Below are 20,844 nucleotides of genomic sequence, written 5' to 3'. Positions count from 1 at the left end.
GGCATTCACCGTCACAGCACAGTATATTCGCCAGCGAACTTGAGTGTTACGTGAAATCCGATTATCACTATGTCAACTGGATCACGATTTTGAGTTCTGCGCCACGATCGAAATGATCGCAACACAAAGTCTATGGTATGTACTGTCAGTTCCAAAAGGTGCGTGATCCAGTTACCAAGGAGTTATGTAACCACTTCGCTGGCAAGTTGACATGAACATTCTTGACATCCTCATGACATGGCAGATCGACGAGTAACATGGAGAGCCGACAAGTGGGTACTCTTCCACCAGGACTCCAGTCCACAAGTTCACACTGGATATCACCCCACACAAAAATTTCAAAATTGGTCCTGCAACTATTTTGTATAATTGAGATCAAATCTCTAACACAGTTTTATCAATATAATGAACTCCGATTTTATTTGCAAACGAATGAAACGATAGCTAAAAGATGTGACATTTATACAAACGCTGAATGACTGTTCAAAACACATTGGGTATCACCCCACACAAAATTGGTCCTGCAACTATTTTTTTTATATTTGAGATCAAATCTCTAACATAGTTTTATCAATATAATGAACTCCGATTTTCTTTGCAAACGATAGCTAAAAGATGACATTTACATGCAAACGCTGAATGACTGTTCAAAACGCATTTTTAAATGTGTTTTGAACAAAATACATTTGTCGCGACCCGCTTTTTAGGACACCCTATATATATTTTTTTAATCGGACCTCTTCCCATCTCTCTGTCCCTCTCACAGAATTAATTAATTCTGTAGTCCCTCGTCATCTCCCCTTAAAGGAGTATTTCGTGATCCTAGCATCCTCTTTTTATGACATTTTTCAGTACATATCCACGAAAAAAGCATATTCCCCAAATTTCAGTTGATTCCGATATTGCGTTTGCGAGTTATGCATGATTATGTGTATTACACTGCTCCATAGACAATACATTGTAATTTCGTTCTGGTGCACCGGAACGAAATTCAAAATTTACGATATCTTTGCTAAACGAATTAATCTGCAAGAAATATTTTGTACATAAACATTATGTAGCCAGAGGTTTCCAGTGATACAAAAATCTCAACTTTTTTTGAGAAAAGTGGGGGGATGAGGCTGTGGATCACGAAATGCCCCTTTAATTAAGCTGCATTAAATTGTGCTTTCGGCGCCTTACACTCTACTTTATAATAATAATAGTTATACTAGTGCAGGTTTTTTAGAATAATTTAAGTCATTAGGGGTTGGTTTCATGAAGCATGACTAGTGGTTATGCTTAGACTTAAGAAGCCTGCCCACTAGCCAAGCTTTGAGAAATCGGACCTTAATGTCTTTCAATGGCACGTATTTTAAAAGGGTGAGGATTGTTGGTTCCGCCCATGATAGGTTCAAACGACAAAGGAGGCGCATTATCTGGCAACGTAAAGTGAAATCTATGCAGGAGATGGGTGAAGAATAGAAACAGTTCCATCTTGGCCAGACTCTCTCCCAGACAAAATCGACGACCTGCAAATAAAAGAAAATTATCATAAATAAATCGTAGGCCACATGTGATTCGAGCTGGGACAATTTTGAAAGTATTTTTTTACCCTGGGATTATGGAAATAAATAACTGCTAAATTGTTGGTCTAAAGTATATAAAAAATATAGCTATTTAGCAGTGGCGTAGATTTCTTTTTGACATTGGGGGGATGGGTTGGAAAAAAAATTCTTGAAATAAAGTGAATCCGGCACCTTTTGGCGACAGAATAAGTTTATGGTACAAATGCGCGCGAAGCGCTCGAAAAAATGTGGGCTTTGGGGGCTAAAATGGCCAAATTTGGTTAATTTGATCAGAAACCCACATACAGGCGTCAACATTGGGAGGGGGTGATTGTATGGACCACCCCCTGGCAAAATGTTGGGGGGTTATCCCCCCGATCTACGCCTATGCTATTTGGAATGATAAAGACCTGATGAATTCATCTGTGATGTCAAATTTGGGCAAAAATGCTCAGTTATGGAGAAAATCCCCCAAACTTATTTTTGGCCCAATTTTATTCGGACAACGTAATAAAAAGATTCTTGAGTAAAAAAAAAGTTTTAGAAACCTAGTTAGGCCTATAAAATATTTAGGACCCGTTTTTTTATCTTTTTAATTTTGATCAACTTCACCAAAAATATTTGAAATTTGGGCGAAAATTAGGCTTTTTTATTAGTTTTTTTTTGTTGCAAAATTGCAAAGTTTAGCAAAAAAAAAAAAAAAACATCAGGTCCTGAATATTTATAAAGTTTTTAAAAATTAATAAAAAAAAAATTACCCAAGAATTTTTTTGTTACGTTGTCCACAAAAATGATTTGGGGTTTCCATAGTAAATCTTACCAATGCCAAATGGAATTAACGATTCTTGTCGCACATAACGTCCTTCATCGTCAAGAAACCTCTCAGATCTAAAATCACTCGGTTTAGGCCAAACTTTCGGATCATTATGCACCGCCCACATATTTGGTATGAGGATTGAACCTTGTGGAACATTAAATCCTTTTAAAGTGGTAGATCTACTCGCTGCATGTGGAAGTCCAAACGGTGTTGCACTGGCCATTCGAGTTGCTTCACTCAAAGTGGCTTCAGTGTAAGGCAGATTTGGTCTGTCAGAGTATCTTGGCAATCTATCTCTTCCAACAACCTCATCCAGTTCTTCTTGTACTCGCCTTTGAACGTATGGGTTAGCGACCAAGTACAACAATGTCCATCTCAAAGTTGATGTCGATGTTTCAGTGCCTGCTACAAATAAGTTCACAACAGTAAACATGACATTGGATTCGTTGACCTCAGTCTGAACACCATTTTGTTTGTTCAGACGCACTTCATTCAAATATGCGTCCAGAAAGTCATTGAGATGATTCGGGTCCAGGTTTTGTTGATGTTCTTTAATAATATCACCAATAAAATCGGTGAAATTTTTGATGTTGTCAAGAATTTGCCACTGAATTGGGAAAAATACATATTTGGCTGCGGGAAGCATGCTAAATATTCCACCTGCTCCTGCTAAACGGAAACATTCATCTAACATGTCCAGCAGCATTCTGAAATGTGGATCGCTGTACTCATATCGACGACCAAATACCAAGGAGCAAATGATATTGGAGAATGCATTAGAGACTGGTAATCTTGGATCAAATGGTTTGCCTTTCATCAGCGAGATTTCGCCTAAAAGTTCGTTCGTTTCTTTCAATATGAAGTTTTCGAAGCTCTTCTTTCCAACACCAAAGTTACGGAATACGTTGAGACAAAACTTGCGCTGTTGTTTCCATGGCTCCCCAGAGGCAAATGCCACACCTGTATGAAAATAATAATAATAATAATAATAATAATAATAATAATAATAATAATAATAATAATAATAATAATAGGTAATAATAATAACAATAATAATAATAATAATAATAATAATAATAATAGGTAATAATAATAACAATAATAATAATAATAATAATAATAATAATAATAATAATAATAATAATAATAATAATAATAATAATAATAATAATAATAAAATAATAATAATAATAATAATAATAATAATAATAATAATAACATCAACAACAGTAATTTTATGTCATAATCATGAATGGAGAAAACGTTATTATTTTGAAGACATCCAGTGCATGGAAAGTCGACATTAGTGCCTCCTTTGTCTCAGAATATGTGCACCTGTTATTGACATAATACCTACACAAAAGAAGAGGGCCATGCGAAATATTACGACACTATTGGCATATTATTATAGTATTGATAACATATTTTTAATGTCATTATGAAAGATATTTTCTTTTTATTGGAATAGTAAGTTCCTTTATACTTTTATAAATATGAATTACAGTTTTTTAATTCATTTTTAATAACTTGAAATTAAATATGTCAAGTGCGTGTAAACATTAGTTGTTGTTGTACTTGCTAATGTTGTTCAACTTTCTTCGAGGTTAATTCAAATGCAAGGGCAAGGCATTTGAATTCTTTCAGAAATTTTGTAAGCAGTTCAGTAGCAATATTTGTTATTACAAAATAATCATGAAAATTGCGTGTCATGTGGGACTCGCACGAATAGTCATGGTATAAGTTTGCGGTTGCATTCTCAACTTTTTGGTTTTAAACACCTTACAATTGAAAACTTCCGTCGACAAACCCAGTGATGTGATTGCGGCGTTTGTTCACGTTCAATTGTGCGTAACTGAACAAGTGAATGGTAAATCATCATGTTGGGATCCGCTTTTGAAATAATAAAATCCGATAATATATCATTTTGATGTAAAGTAGGCCTATGTGTGCTATTGCAAATTGTATTCGTATTATGGAGCGGACAAAAAACTGCGTTTTCTAAGACTAAGTACAAGCGATTCGAGAACCATTTACGAGATTGGTCCATCGACGCAAACTGCGAATGTGTTACAATACAACTTGACAACGCACCGCACCCAAAGCGCGTCATCTTAATTGTCACGTCCCTATGGCAAGTCTTTTTCATATTTTTAACATTTGAATTTCGCGCTCGCATTTTTTTAAAATTTCGCATTCCTTTTCTTCGTATTTTTATTTTGTTTTTCACTCCGTCAAGTTGTTTGTTTGTTTGAGTTAAAAAAAAACAAAAAAACAAGCGGAAAGTTGGGAGTTTAGACATATAAATGGTGTTCATTGGGGTTTATCGGTGGAGTATCGACAAACCGGCATCACGCTTGAGTTGGTGTTGACAAATTGGATTCTATTATATTTTGATGAATATGCCATGACACAGTCGAAGTATTAAATACCTGGGTGAGAATTTTGACGTGATATTTGCTATAAACTCAATCAAAATAACATGCTTTTGTCCCACGTACAAACCAATAAAATACCGACTCACGCAGTATAGACTAATTAATCTCCACAGTCTGCTTCAAATGTGCAAATGTTCAACATAAACATTTCAAATAAAGGAGCTCAAAGGGACAGAAGTTCAACTTCCAGAGAGAATGTTTTGCTTCTTTAAAGCCTCAATACGATTTCTGTTGAATTTTTTTAGCAACAACTGTCAGGATAGTTTTCTGGCAATCTTTAAATGATGTCAAACGAATTATGTAAAATGAAAGAAAACTCATTTACTGTGGTGTTCTGTGCATGGGGAATTTTAAAGGCATAATTATGACTTTAATTCAAATTTGAATTGTCCTAAAACCACACATACATGAATTTGGCAGAAACCATTACAAATATGCCACAAAAAAAAATCAGGTTTGAAGCAAAAATCGACCATACTCATTTTAAAAGATCGTACATTGTGGCTTGAAGGGGTCTATCAGATCACCCATGCCCTTTGCACAGTATATAAAAAATATCTACATTTTTATTTTTGCGAGGTCAGACACGGCAAATATTAAATAATAATACTTGATTTTTTTTTTAAATTCGCGATATAATACACATTTTATGACAAGTTATTAAAACTTGAAATCTAATGACAATGTATGTAGCTGGGGGGGGGAATGTATATATCTTAAGCCCAATTGAGGACTGATAAATGTCAAAAATATCATTTTTTAATAATTTGTATTAAAATTTGTATAAAAAAATCAAAAATGATTTGATATCAGATGGATATTCCTCGTATATTCAGAATGAAATTTGATGTGTCTGATGTGCTCTGAGGTCCCACAAATATACTGCATGTGCAAAGCCCTTAAGAGGAACATAATTGGGTCTTTTCTAACTTCTTAAGGGGGTACTACACCCATTGTATTTTTTATGCGGTTTTTTGCATTTTGTGAAGAAATGAGAAAACAAAATTGGACAAAGTGGTATGCAAAATGAAGGGGCAGATCTTCTCGTTCTGTTGGCATCGGTATCAATGTAGCTTACATACTTTTCAAGGTAGAAGCCAAAAAGAGGTACATGACTGATGTACCTCTTTTTGGCTTCTACCTTGAAAAGCATGTAAGCTACATTGATACCGTGCCACCAATAGATCGAGAAGATTTGCCCCTTCATTTTGCATACCATTTTGTCCATTTTTTCCTTATTTTTCAAAAAATGCAAAAAAAAACCGCAAAAAAAATGCAATGGGTGTAGTACCCCCTTAAGTTTGTTCCAAAGTATATACGCTCGTATTAAAATGATAAAAGTGTTTTACTTTAAAGTAAATGGACAGGAAAATTCAACTGCAAGTATAACAATTATACAAATACAATATATTTAAGGTGAAAACTATTTTTTTAGTATCGTTTTAGTTACATTTGTGTCATTTTGAGGTTTTTCGACAACAATGAGATTAGAAATACCGTATCCCACGTTTGTTTAACATATCGGAACTAAATATTCAATGTTGGCAACTTGCAGTCATCTTCGATAAAAAAAATCCGGATTGAAATAAGTATATTATGTTGTAATCAAAATTAAAATAATTATTATGAAAACCATATTTAATCCTTCCCGAAGTAACGGATTTCTTCGATTCATAGGAAAAGAACTTAATTTAGATTGCATTTCATTCATAATACTGATCATACAGCACAGAGGCTAAAGTGTTATGCATACTTTTGTATTAGTCAAAATTAAAACTTATATCACGAATTTTAAATTATTGCTATTTATAGACTTATGATAAAAGCGAGAGACAGAAAAAATGTTTCATGTCTGAGTCTCGAAGTGAATGACCGACCCTTAATGATACGCGCGACATAATATACGAAAATGACATGGACCGTTTGCTAAACACAGTTAAAATCCGGATTATGTCTGTCAAAATCGGATCTCGGTGAAAACGATGCAATCAGGTTTTATTCAAAAATTGAACATATGTTAAACATAGATATTTATGATTAATCACGATTATCCATTTTGGTATGCAAACCATGCATGCTCGAGGATTTTGTGAAAAGTCATGCATGGACAAACTTGATTTAGGCCTATATCATGTATCAAAATGCTGATATAATTTCGAAAATTTTAGACAAATGAAGCTTCTATCATATCATGACTCGACTATGGACAGAAGTTTCAGAACCGATAAAAACGCAAAGACACCACTAGCACTATATGGCCAAACTTGAAGTTGAGCTGATGCAATGCCAGAAAATATATCCTTTGATGTCGAAGTGACACGATAGATTTGTCGAAATCTGTGAATTTCCATTTAACAAGCCAATCTAAAAGCATGGCCTATGAAAAGAGAAGTGAGAAACAAGATAAAGAACAAGGAAAAGTTATCTGATAATAATTAAAAAGTTTTGTCAAAACTTCCAGTCAATTAAAAGCGTCTTAAAAGAATTACAGGAAGAGACTAAATAGCAAACATTTTGCGCGGACATAGCAAAATACTTTCTAAAAGTTAAAGATTGGAAAAGACACGCTTCAAAGGATGGTGGTGTAAAGGAGGACTCTTTTTGGAGGAGAGTCCATCTGAAGAAAGTCAACTTTATTGGTCGCTTGAAATTCCCCCGTAATATTCCACTCTTTTTAGAGAGTATGCTACAATCCAGGCTCATGATGTCGCACTTCGTTTTAATATAATGAAACTATATCCAAAATGTGTCTCTTATCTTGCTCGTTTGTAAAATAAGAGAATATACTTTCTGATGTTTCTAAAACTAATCGGTGATCTGAACTTTATGTTTACAATAATATCAAATTCAAAATGATATGCAGCACTCAGTCAAGCTGGTATTAGGCCTAGGCCTATATAAATCTCTTGAAAATTGTTAGGTCTATTAATTGTAAATTGCGTTTAACTAGTGGATTAGCAAGTTCTTCCGAAGAGGACCATCGCCACGCCAGCTAGGCAAGGATCCTTACCCTGCTCCCTGGTCTTCAGTGCCGCCGACAAGGGGGGTTCGTTACCCGGGGTTCGTTACCCCCAGGCCCGGGGTCCTAGGGGACCCGTAGAAATGAAGAAAGCATACCTTAATTTGGCCCATAAAAGCAAAGAAAAGAGACCTCAGGGGGCCGTTAAAAAGGGGGCACTGACGTTCATTTTACCCGCGGGCCCGTAATGGCTCTCGGCGGCACTGCTGGCCTACTGACTTTAATAGAACTAGTATATTATGTAGTTGTACACCTATATGGGACCTATATAATCAGTTATGTTATGAACACGGCTCAACTTTTTTTGGACACAAGCCTACCAATTTGTTCTCGTAGCCGTTTCGAAGTTTGACGAACACCTTTTAAAATGCGCTTGGTCGGCACAGTCGTTGAGGACCCGCGAGTTAAGAGCAAGCAATATAGAGCATTGAAGAAAAAGTTGCCAGTAACATGAATGGAATAAAATTTAACATTAAAAAAATCCTGTTTCCAACATACCTTCTCCTTTGAATCCTTTTTCAAACAGCTCACTCTTCGGTCTATCCAGAAGATCTTCATTAGAAAATGCTTCTTTGATGGAGTCATAATCGTTCAACACAATCACCAATTGGCCACATAAATTCATGCTGAATACGTTGCCATACTTTCGTCCCAAATTAGCCAGAGCTTCGTGAGGAAGTTGTCCCGACATAGCCAGGAGAGCCATGTTTGGAATGTACCCTAAAACCGGCCATCCCTTCGGCCCTGGAGGAAGTTTCCGTGGTTTACGGTCGTGTAAGAGCCAGAAGAGAAGTAAGAAAACGGTGACGCCTAGCAACAAAACGCGAACTTCCAGAAAATCAAATAAGAATCGTATCGGTGTCATTTTCGTGAACATCACGTATCGTGTCACGCAAGAACAAATGATTTACTATAATTGTTTTAGTCTCTTCAGGACTATATAACTTGTATGATTCACACGCGTTACACAAATATTTTGGCCGCTAAGTCGCACCACGGCCGCGATAATTTAGTTGAGCGCACACCTAAAGAAATAGGAAAAGCGGCTTTGAGATATACAATAACGACAAATCCTCAAGCAATAGAGCATTTCACATCGCCGTAGGCTTACTTTAATTGTATAATTATTACTGACCCAGGTTAGACATGAAAGGTCATGAGCTGAGAGAGGAATAACTTCTTGTTTTTAAACACCTCAGGGAAGTTATTTAGTCTGTGGGCTTTTGTGTCTAACAAAATACAAACACAAATTCGTTTCCGGTTGTTTGGAACTTCAAGCAATTTTGAATGATGTGGAATTTTGGTAATATTTTTTTAAGGGTTGCAATTTAAAAGCCATTTGTACTCGACTTAACTATAATATTACGAGCCACTATAAACATAGACTTTGAACAGATCAATCTCGGTCTATAGCTCCGGTTGAGGTAAACTTATCAATCAATCATTCAATCAATCATCAATCAATAAATCAATCAATCAATCAATCAATCAATCAATCAACCAATCATCGATCAATCAATCAATCAATCAATCATCAATCAAAAGCAAACAATCAATCCATCCATCAATCAATCAATTGTTTATTTTCATTCATATCAATCAATGAATGAATCAACCGATCAGTCAATAATAACATTAGATTTTCATGTATTAAGTATGACTAAAGAGTATTTTGCTACAGGGTGTCCCCCCCCCCAAAAGAGACCCTCATTGCGCCCTCTTTTTCTCCTATTTCTGAAAAGTTGATCAAATGTATTTTGGTATGTAAAGAAACCTTAAATCGTTAGCTTTAATAAACCAAAACAGTTATTTCAATCGGCTCACAATTTTTGAAGATATGCCCTCTTTAAGAAATGTAAAAAGGCGTTTTTCACTCTGTCCACGGATGAGGTTTGGCCACATCAAAGATTTAAACGAAACACACGGTTAATGACATGGACATTGTTATTTTATAAAGTTATCATCGAGGAATTTATATTCATGCACGGTGTATGCACTTTTCAATCTTTGAAGTAGCCAAACCTTCTCCGTGGACAGAGTGAAAAACGGATACATTTCGTTAAAAGGGCATATCTTCAAAAGTTATGAGCCGATTGAAATAATTGTTTCGGTTTATTAAAAGCTATTAAAGCTAACAGGTAAAGGCTTCCCGGGGGGGGGGGCACTCAACACAAATGACCATACGGGTATGCTCCCCCGGAAAGACCCTCCTTTTTGGGTTTCGCAGCTCCGAAAGACCCCCTATTTTTGACCAAAATAAAGCTCCGAAAGACCCTTGATTTGGATAATTTCAGCTCTAAAAGCCCCAAAAATTGCTCATTCCTCATATTTCTTGTTTTTTCAAGCGATTTTCAACCAAAAAGCCAAGAAAGACCCTTGATTTTGACTTTTCGCAGCTCCAAAAGACCCCATTTTACCTGTTCACAGCCCGGTTCGCAGCTCCGAAAGACCCCCTTTTACCGGTACGCCGTCAGCTCCCAAAGACCCACCACCTCAAAATTCCGGGGGAGCATACCCACCAAAACTTTTGATGTGCCCCCCAGGAAGGCTTCTTCACATACCAACGTATACTTGATTAACTTTTCTGAAGTAGGAGAAAAAGAGGGCGCAATGAGGAGCCTCTTCTTTTGTTTGGGACACCCTGTACATGTCCGCGCAAAATGTTTGCTTTTATGCTTTAGTATCTTCGACGCGACGTTTGATATTCAAGTTTTGAAAAGTTCCATTTTAATTATTATCAGATAACTTCAAGTTTCCTTTTTCTTTCTTCAAATCTGTTTCTCACTTCTCTTTCCATATATAGGCCAGTCATACTTTTCGGTTGGTTTGTTAAGGGGTCGGATAGCAACGTTTGCACAGTATTTTTTGCTATGCTATACATGAGAGCACATCAGACACATCAAATTACATTCTGATACGAGGAATGTCCTTCTGATATTAAATAATTTTGATTAAAAACAAATTCGCGATAAAATAATACAAATTTTATTGCAAATTATTAAACATTTATATTTTTGACATTTAACAGTCCTCGAACTAAAGTTTATGTAATCCGGCAGGGACAGGTAGGCCTACGTCACTTTCATAATTAGTGCCCCCCCCCCCAGCCAACTTGGTCCTAAAATAATCACAGATCTACTCACCGATGATCACGAATTGGCAGCCTTTTTCAGTGCCGCCGAGAGCCGGGTCCGAGGGTGAAATGAACGCACGGGTCCATTTTTTATGGGTCCATTAAGGTATCTTTTCTTTGCTTATTAAGGGGTGGGGTATGAACGTTTGGACACTATTTATTGTGGGACACTAGAGCACATCAGACATATCGAATTGCATTCTGAATACGAAAAATGGCCTTCTGATATCAAATAATTTTTGAAATTCGCAATGTAATACACATTTTATGGCAAATGATTAAAAATTGATATTTTTGATATTTAACAGTACTCGAAGTAAACTTTATAAATCCGCCTGATTTATACTTAAAGTGTATGTAAGTGGGATGAAAAGCCGACGATATATTGAAAATTTTGACCTTCCGTATTGAAGATATGGATTTTTTTCCACAAAACACCAACAAAAATTAGGTCTTTTTGGGAAAAAAATCCATATCTTCAATTGATCGTCGGTTTTTCCTCCCAGCTACATACACTTTAAGAATATGTCATTAGATTTATAAAATTTACTTCGAGGACTGTTATATATCAAAAACGTGAAAAATATCAAATTTTAATAATTTGTCATAAAATTTGTATTATAGGCCTATCGTGAATTTCAAAAAATGAAAATTATTTGATATCAGAAAGACATTCTTCGATATATCTGATGTGCTCTCATGTTCCACAAAAAATACTGTCGAAACGCTCAAAACGCTCATTCCAGATCCCTTAAGCTGTTTTACATAGGGCCTACTCACTAAGCTCTTTTCTTTCCTTTACGGGCCTCATTGCGGAATAAAGAACCTGTTTTAGATTTTGGAATGGAGAACCCTTTTTTCATATTCGGAATAGAGAACCTTTTTTCATCACTGTTCATATTCGGAGTAGAGAACACGGTGACTTATTTCGGAATAAAGAACCTTCTTTCGTTTTCGGAATAGAGAACCCATTTTTTCATATTCGGAATAGAGAACCCTTTTTCATATTCGGAATAGAGAACCTTTTCTGTTTTCGGAATAGATAACCTTCGTAATAGAGAACCTTTTTAATTTTCGGAATAGTGAACCTTCGGAATAGCGAACCTTTAAGTTCGCCGTTGGGGTGGGGTGGGTGGGCATGGGGTGGAGTTGTTTTGTTTTGTTTGTTTTATTTCTTCTTTAACCTGGGACACTCAATCAGTTGAAAACACAATTAATCATCTGTTCTCCCTTGAGTTGTAATTTCTTTGTGACATGGGGAGGGAGGTTGGTGTAAAATCCTTGAACACATGTTGAAGCAGAACGAAAGTAACGTGTTTAGCTAGCTGCTACTGATTAAATGTGAACATTGAAAGCGCGCACAAATGGCCCGTATAGCATAAAGCAAAGAAAAGATGCCTTTAATTACAAGGTATCTTTTCTTTCCTTTTTTTTCTTTTACGGGCCCATAGTAAAGTATGATTTCTTCACTTTTTAACACTTTTTACGGGCCTCTTGGACCCCGGGCCAGGGGGTAACGCACACACTTACCCCCACCATGCACATGACTAGATCTACGGTAAGTCTCCCAAATTCTGTAGTTCATATATTATGGGCAGTGATGAGCTTAAAGAAGTTGATGAATTCAAGCTGCTTGGAGTTACTTTCAGTAAGGACCTTTCTTTTGACTCTCATATAATGTCGCTAATAAGGTTTCATAGTTAGATGTACCAGAAATATGACTCAAGTTCTGATGCTTTACTCAATCTTCACAAATCTCTTATTTTGCCTCACATTGTTTATTGTGTTTGTGTCTGGTCTCCATTTCAAAGGAATCATATTGATAGGTTAGAAAAATCCAGAGGAAAATCACTCGTACTTTGTTCTACAAAGATTTTCCTGAAGTTGATTTTGAAGATCGTCCATCTTATTCTGAGAGGCTTAGACCTTAAATTGATTAAGCTTGAGGATGTTTACAAGTGTCAAAGATTAGTCTTTGGATTTAAAATAATCAATGAATTTGGGCCTGCTTCTTTTAGTTCTCTATGGTTCAAAGAAGTATTTTGGATAATTCTAGGCTTTTGCACCAAACTGCCAAATCATCTTCTTTCTTTAATTCTAGCCTATGTTTGTATCACTTCCACGTCTTTGGAATGGAATTCCCTCTGAATTACATCATGTTAATAGCCTTGTCGTATTTAAGTCTGAATGTAAATCGTTTTACTTGAATAAGCTTAAATGATTTTGTATAGTGTAACATGTTTTGGCTTATTTTCAAATGCCTGTATTTTACATATATTTATAATATTGTTTCAAGATTTCATAATGGTTTTATTTTCCAAAATGTTGCTTTTCTCTATTTTATGTAGGCCTACTTTTAATTTTAAATTATTCTTTCATGTGCAGGATGAGTGGGCACTTCTGTGTTTGGACTTTTCAGCCCATTCACTCATCCTGAATTACTTGCTTTTGTCATGTGTAAGAAATGTAGAGTGTGTATAAATTTACTGTTATTTTGTTACTTTTGTATTTTGCAAGTAATTCAAATAAATATTATTACTTGTCGGCGGTAATAGTGCATGCCTATAGCCTATAGGCGCTAGGCATAGGTATACACAATAGCTCAAAATTAGGCAATAATTTCTCCCCTTTTACTTGCGGCTCATTTTTCTTGTCTTTTTTCTCTCGTCTCCTTTTGCTTCAATGTGTAGCACCCCGGGGTAGCACCTCAGGCTTGGGTGGAGTGGCTCTGAAAAATTTAATGCCCTTTTGTGGACTTTTTGAACCTGAATAGGCCTACACCAAAAGTGAAAATTTTGTCAAGTTTTGGACGCTTTTTATTGAAAAAAAAAAGATCAAAAAGTAGACTTGGGCGGGACTTGGGCCTAACTAACACCCCTCCCATCTGACCTTTTAATAGGCCTACTCCTTCCAAAGTGGATTTTTCTCCCACTTTTGGACCTTTTTATTGAAAGAAAAATAACAAAAAGTGGACAGGGGAAAGAAGAATTACGCATCGCACACTAGCACAATTAAACATGAATTTACAAATGGAAACATTACATGCATAGGCAGATATACCAGAGTAAAAACTCAGGACATAGGCCTACCTGCCTGTGCGGGTGGACAGGTGAAAAAGTGGACCTTCATGGATTTGAATGAATGAATCCGATTTTGAATGAATAGAGAACCATATATATAAAGGGAAAACAATCCTGATATACAAAAATAGGCCTAGATACAATTGGGGCCCCTATTCAAGTGGCCCAGCTATCGCAGCTAAGGAAATCGTAATAGCGCGCTCTATATAGAGCTGGGCGATTTCAAATGCACAATGCTTATTGCTTATTGATTTGCCCAACCCTAAATACTAAGTTGTATACTTATTTGTATACCTTTACTAATTTAGAAACAAAAATCTAATGATATTTTTATGTGTTTACGTTTTAGGAATAAATTTTGATCTCCAATCTTTTTAATTAGTTGTATTAATTTGATATAGCTTTACTCATAACTTAATTTATGATTATTTTATGTAGACAATGTTTATTATGATACTTATTTGGTATGCAATAAAGTATCCATTATTTAGGATCATTTCGGGATATCAGAGACCGGTTTCTCTACGTGTGGCTGTAAATTCTCTGTAAAATTGCCCATTTTGAGCTGAAGAGTAGCACTGTTCGCATGATAGATGCCGGAAATCAATAGAGTATAAGTAAGTACATATCTCTCTATGCTTGTCATTTTAGTTAACCTCCCCCGATATGGTTTTGAAAGCCTTTATTTTGAGACCTAAAATGTTCAGCATGAGCCATCACTGCCATGGAGCATCATCAGCATGCATTATATTCAGTACAGTGTCAGTGTCATTTGCAGCCCTCGAATTTTAGGCACAGCAACTTTTTTCTATGGCAAGTTGATAATTGCCTCGGATTTCCATTGAAAGGGCGATGCGACACTACTAAAAAGTAGACCAGTTCGGGGACTGTGGTGTACATGTCACATTTTGAATTATGCCTGCCACTTCCACATACTTGTGGCAGTGTGCATAATACGGAAGGTCGAGTTGTGCCCATTGAATGTTTAGGCCTATGTTAAACTGTATGTTATACAAATTGTACAGCTATCATTTCTACCCTATGACGAACCGACATACCTGTAAATCAAATAGCCCACAAAAAACTGGTCATCGCTGGTATTTTTCATGAAGAAAAACAACACTTTTTTACGCCGGAACATGTCCAAAACACGTCAGCTGACGTACAAGCCTCCCCACGCATGTACATAAACAAGCCGTGTTCATTGTTTAATTGTCACCTGCAGCTGTTCGCAAGAAAACTTTCTGCATAAAATTACCTGGGGTCGTTATCAGGCCTGAGACACACTGGCGCTAGTTTGAGGACAGTCACTATGAGTTACTAATGTCGGCACATGCAGAAAATGCGTGATGGGTCGCCAATTTGTGACTCGTGCAAGCTAACACAAACAAATTATTGGACTTAATAATCTTTTCAAGTTTTAATAAAACGTGCATCTATCATGATAATATTACATTTTATTATTTTATTATTTGAATTACATAAGCTATGTCAATTTTGTGTCCATGTTAATTTTTATATGGATTTACCTGTGACTGTGTTGATTTTAAACTGTTGTGAACGTGGAGCTATGCAAACTGGCAGGCGATTACCCACCATGCAATGCGAATACACGGAAACGATCCAGTTTAGGATGCATCGCAGTTCCTATTGTGTAAACCAGGCGTAAACCGCCCATCCAACCTGATCGTGTGCACAGGATTTGTGCTGGAGGCTAGTTAATGCGCACAACCAATGCGCAGAAGAAGACCTTGATACTAGGCGGAGCTTACGTTTCACAAGCATGATTGACAGCTGTGAGTAGGTGAAATTCTGTTCTGTGATTGGTACAAAAATATGGTTCTCGTATAAATGAATATATTATCCATGGCTTCAAAATTAGGAACCGTTTCTTCCACAGAGCCCTATATAGGGCTCTATGGTCTCTACTCATCATACACGACCGTAGAAGATCTGGCCAGCGACGACGCTTGCCAATCAGGCTAGCTATTTGTACGGCGTGGCCTCTCATCCTTTATTATCTCTGGTCTTGTCACGCTGGTAGATTAAGCCCATCTGTGATTACTGACCTGGATCTGACAGAAGATTGTGGAATTTACGATTTTCAGCAGCAGGATTTTATGAAACTGCCAATATTTGCAAGTATTCTGAAGGATCGGTAATAATTAAAATATTTTTCTTGGTGTCGGTAGTGCAAGTTGAAGTTAGTGAATTTGTGGTTTTGTATGTTATGTGCAAGAGTGTTTTCAGGAAGCGTAAATAGGCAGGCCGTTATGCTAAACTCTCCATCTTATATGTAAGTTCGGCGAAGAACTGGACACATCACACGGTAGTGTGATGTGTCCAGCCTGGATATAATTTTGAATAACGCGTGAGAAGTGACCAAAAAATATTCAAATTGGCTGTCAGCACGAACGAGTGTTGCGCTTAGGCCATGCCCATGGGAATTAAAGTAGTATATTTGCATCCACCGCTCGCATGCTCCAAAACCTACCGCATATTTTTTCATTATTTGCAAAAAATGTCATTATTTACCAGAAACAAGAAAAAATGGCTTTCAAACATATGATAAAATCAGCAAGTTTGAAGTTGGTAAAACAGTCGTAAAAAACGTGAAAATGAGTCTGCAATGATGTTGTTCACCCGTGTTGGCTGTTCACCGCGAGTCCCCGGCATGTAGTTCAGCACAACAACAAGCATGACAGGCCAGGCAACGCCGGTAGCCTAGTACAAGGAACTTATACGATGTCCTCATTCACAAACTGATACTATCTGTCCATCGTATAAGACTGTTACCGTACGGCAATGTGGTGAAGGAATATTACACAGTCAAGAATAGGCTCCATCATTTTTTTATTATGATCCCTCCCAGTCTCCCGAAACATCAAAACATCAAAAACGTTGCACTTATACTTATTTAAGACTGTCCTTTTTCACATAAACGCAGACATAGTAGGGCCAACTTGCCTAGAAATGGTCAAATTTTGGCAAGAAATATCTCTGTGTAATCCTATTCCTATGTAAGTCCCATATCACATGGTTATCGGCGATCAACGTTTTTTTTTTCTGAAGTTTGGTTGGTACCCACCAGCGTCATGCATGTGACGTGACACAGCTAAAATAATCGACCGGGATCGTTAAAACGCGTCAACAAATTTCAAAACACAGAAAGCAGTAAACTTAATGGCGAGCGGTCCGAATTTTGAGCCATACAAGTTTACGTGGTGAACTAGCCGGTAGCCAGCAGCCATCTTGAAAAAAAAACCCACATGAATATGCTAATGCCTGACCCCTGTTAAGGTCATAATTTCATTCATAAAAACATGCCTGATCAATCCCAACCACTCCGAGCTACCGATTAAGACTGTGAATGTGGCGTGATTGGGTTCATGAATATTTAATGAGCAGCGATACTGCCTCAAACGGCAAAAAAGATGACGGGGATCACCAAAATTCCGATGCTATGCACTTTGCATGCTTTGTGGTGCCTGGCGTGCTAACCGGCTCCTTTACTTCTAACTTTGTACAGTGTGAATGGGGGCAGTTCGTTTGTGCCTAATAGAATAGAAATAATGAATACCGGTAATGAAAAAAAGCCGCGTGGGATTTCAAAAAGTTCTGGACGCAAATCTACTACTTCAATTCCCATGGCCTTACTCAGAATAATTCAAGTGCTTATCGAACATTAGTCTTCACTCTTCAAATATTAAAGTTTACAAGTATGCAAAAATTATGTGAATGGAAATTTGAGCAACTTTCCGTACCGGTACCAGTAGCTATACCTATAAGGCCTGGCAAAGTCGTTTTTGAGTTTCCCGTCACCCGCCCGCACTTCATTTTCGGGCCCGCACTTGAATTCATTATTGCGATTTTCGAAAAATAAAAATAAAAACTTATCATTTTTGCAAAAAAAACGATTAAAATCTGTGCATTTTTAGTGGAAAAATCAAATTCAAAACATCGATTTCGCTACCGGCAGTAAACTCATTGCGGCCGGTTGATTGGCGTCTGACAGTGATAGCCTAGATCCTGTAGGCCCGGTTCGCAACGCTTTGTAGATATGTTGACGTCGCAGTCCTTTTCCACGTGCGTATCATATACTGGACTGACAGACTAATTAAATGCTGTTGGCAGATCAATGATTCTACAGTGCTGTTCGCGAAATCGCACAATGAATAGTGATGTTTGTGCGAATTAAAAAAAAATATATTGATTCTGTTATTTTTGGATTTCTTTTCATAAATATCAATCATATATTTTAAAATAGTACTTGGTATCATTTTACATTAATTTTACTGTACAAAAATGGCAAAATTTATATATTTCAACTCTGCTCTATTGTGACACTGTTGCACGAAATATGCGGTCGAACAAAAATATTTTTCAATGTCTGATTTTTTATTCTACAGTGCTGTTTGTGACTTTGCACAATATCGTTGTTTGTGGTAATTAAAGATATATATTAATACTGTTAATTTTATATTTGTTTTCCCGATTGATCAATTATTTATTTTTAAATAGTACGGTATTCGACATAGTTTTAAATTAAATTTAATATACAAAAAGAGCAAAAAATTATATATTTCAACTCCGTTGTGTTTATGACATTGCTTCAAGAACTATGCGGTATTCAACATCAACAAAACACGCATGGGATTTTCCCTTTAATTTTGTTGGCGCAAGATTCGATAGTGTGGAGTTGTAAAGCTTACCAATTCATGAATTGCAATTGTTTCGTATTTTGATTTCAATTTGATGGGACTGTGCTGACGTTTGTATTAAAGATTTGTCATGTAGGCCCTACATATCAATTAAGATATGCGACAGTGCAATACAGTGTATAGAAGAGTAATATGTATGCACTGTTTAATATTGAAATTAACTGGATAATTTGTACTTAAATCACACAAAATTATAAATAAATAAGAAAAATAATAGTAAAAAGAAAGGAATTGGTATCAATTTTGACCTTGCAGGCTCTTTGCAAGTTTATATCTTTGGTTAAACATCCTTTGAGTGAGTGAGCGGTAAATAACAACCTGTTTTACACTAGCATTTTGTCATATAATGAAAGTCACGAAAATAATAATTAATGAATAATGAAAAAGTTACCTCACTTGTTTTCAAAAATTATGTGACGGGAAACTCAAAATTGATTGTTCGGGGCCTAAACTCTCACTTCTGAGAGTTGGGAACTTGGGAGGAAGTTTATACAACTGATGGTGCGGATGAGAAAGCCGAATTGTTTGAAAAAATCATGCGTGAAAAATATGAGTTACGCTTTCCGGAAAAATCTGTTAAATCTGTTAAATGGATAAACCGTGGTTGACGGACAAGTTGAGATGCATGATGGATGAACGTTGTAAAGCCTACATGTACAAGCGTGGTGACCAGGAAAGATACAAGAGACTTCGCAATGAAATACAACGCGAAATATGTGTAGCGAAGGAGAGATATTACGAAAACAATATTGAAGGCCTGAGAACTAATAGCACAGGGAAATGGCACAGTCATGTTAAAAATCTGACTGGGTCCAAAACATCTTCTTCTATAAATATGGATCACTTGTCAAAGGATCCAGTGGAGCTTGCTGACATAATCAATAAACATTTTGCCAGCGTTTGTAACCAAATGCCTATTCTTGATCTTGCAAATTTGCAGGCGTATTGCCCTAACTTACCTCCACCAGAAATACTTCCAAGTGAGGTTGGAAAAAGTCTTAACAAAATCAAGACTCGTAAGGCAACACACCCAAACGACATACCATCAAAAATTGTGAAAGAATTTGCTTTTGAACTAACAATGCCACTCACTCGCATTTTTAATTCATGTCTGAATGAGGGTATATTCCCAGGGGTTTGGAAAACTTCGTCAATTACGCCAGTCCCTAAGGTTAAAAATGCCAAGACTCTTGATAAACTGAGGCCTATACATGTAAGTCTCACGAAGTTGTTTGGTAGAATTTTTGAAAAATACTTGGCTGACTGGACCTTAGAGGATTTTTCTCCGCATACATGTACATGTATTGACCCCAAACAATATATATGGCAATTTGCCGAATAGTTCCACCACGCATTATTTGGTTGATCTTGTCGACACAGTCCTTAGAGGAATTGATAAGCCATGCCATTATGCGTCATTATGTGCAATCGACTTCACTAAGGCCTTCGACAGGATCAACCATAATGTAGCAATCACAAAATTGATTGATATTGGTGTTCGTAGATCTATAATACCGGTTATATGCAATTTTCTAACCAATCGTAAACAGACTGTTAGGATACAAGGCAAGTCGTCTACATCTCTCCACGTATGGGGTGGTGTTCCGCAAGGGACTAACTTTGGCCCCATAATTTTCTCTGCTGTGGCAAATGACTCTGCCATTGATGTCCCACTGCGGTGGAAATATGTAGACGATTTAACCCTTGGGGAAATTGTTTGTGTGAAGTCCAAAGGCAGCTCCCAGTTGCAAAATGATCTTAACCAACTTGGGACTTGGTGCAATGAAAATGATATGGTTCCCAAGCCAGAGAAATGTCACATTATGCATGTTTGCTCTCTAAGAAATGAGCCCCAGTTTCCAGTTTTTACTATCAATGGCAAGAAGGTCGATACCACTAACAGTATGAAACTTCTGGGAGTCACAATTCAAAACAATCTCCAGTGGGATATCCAAGTTGGTCAAATGATTACAAAGGCTTCAAAGAGAATGTACAATGTACATTGTACATGCTCTATGTTCTTAAGCGATTCAGAGCTTCTGCTAGTGATCTGACATCGGTCTACCAAATGTATGTGCGTCCGGTATTAGAA

General features: G+C 36.7%; 2 protein-coding genes across 2 annotated transcripts in view; one reads left to right on the top strand and one right to left on the bottom strand.

Moving 5' to 3' along the window:
- Positions 1–516: 516 nt before the first annotated feature.
- On the bottom strand, positions 517–8,878 carry LOC140151026 (cytochrome P450 2U1-like). Its single transcript, XM_072173214.1, has 3 exons — positions 8,317–8,878; positions 2,368–3,324; positions 517–1,511 (listed from the first exon to the last, which is right to left on the bottom strand). The coding sequence occupies exons 1-3, from the start codon at positions 8,693–8,695 to the stop codon at positions 1,330–1,332; spliced, it is 1,518 nt and encodes a 505-aa protein (XP_072029315.1). The 5' UTR covers positions 8,696–8,878; the 3' UTR covers positions 517–1,329.
- A 5,660-nt stretch (positions 8,879–14,538) lies between these two features.
- The window catches only part of LOC140151025 (uncharacterized), a 38,228-nt gene continuing 31,922 nt past the window's right edge, over positions 14,539–20,844 (top strand). Inside the window, exon 1 of the mRNA XM_072173213.1 lies at positions 14,539–14,648. The gene's annotated coding sequence lies outside the window, so the exon portion shown is untranslated. The remainder of the gene's footprint in view (positions 14,649–20,844) is intronic.

Source organism: Amphiura filiformis, chromosome 4, assembly GCF_039555335.1.
Source record: "Amphiura filiformis chromosome 4, Afil_fr2py, whole genome shotgun sequence".
In the NCBI taxonomy this organism is placed as follows: domain Eukaryota; kingdom Metazoa; phylum Echinodermata; class Ophiuroidea; order Amphilepidida; family Amphiuridae; genus Amphiura; species Amphiura filiformis.
Note: the sequence above shows the minus strand (reverse complement) of the source record. Positions and strands in the feature narration are given on the sequence as shown.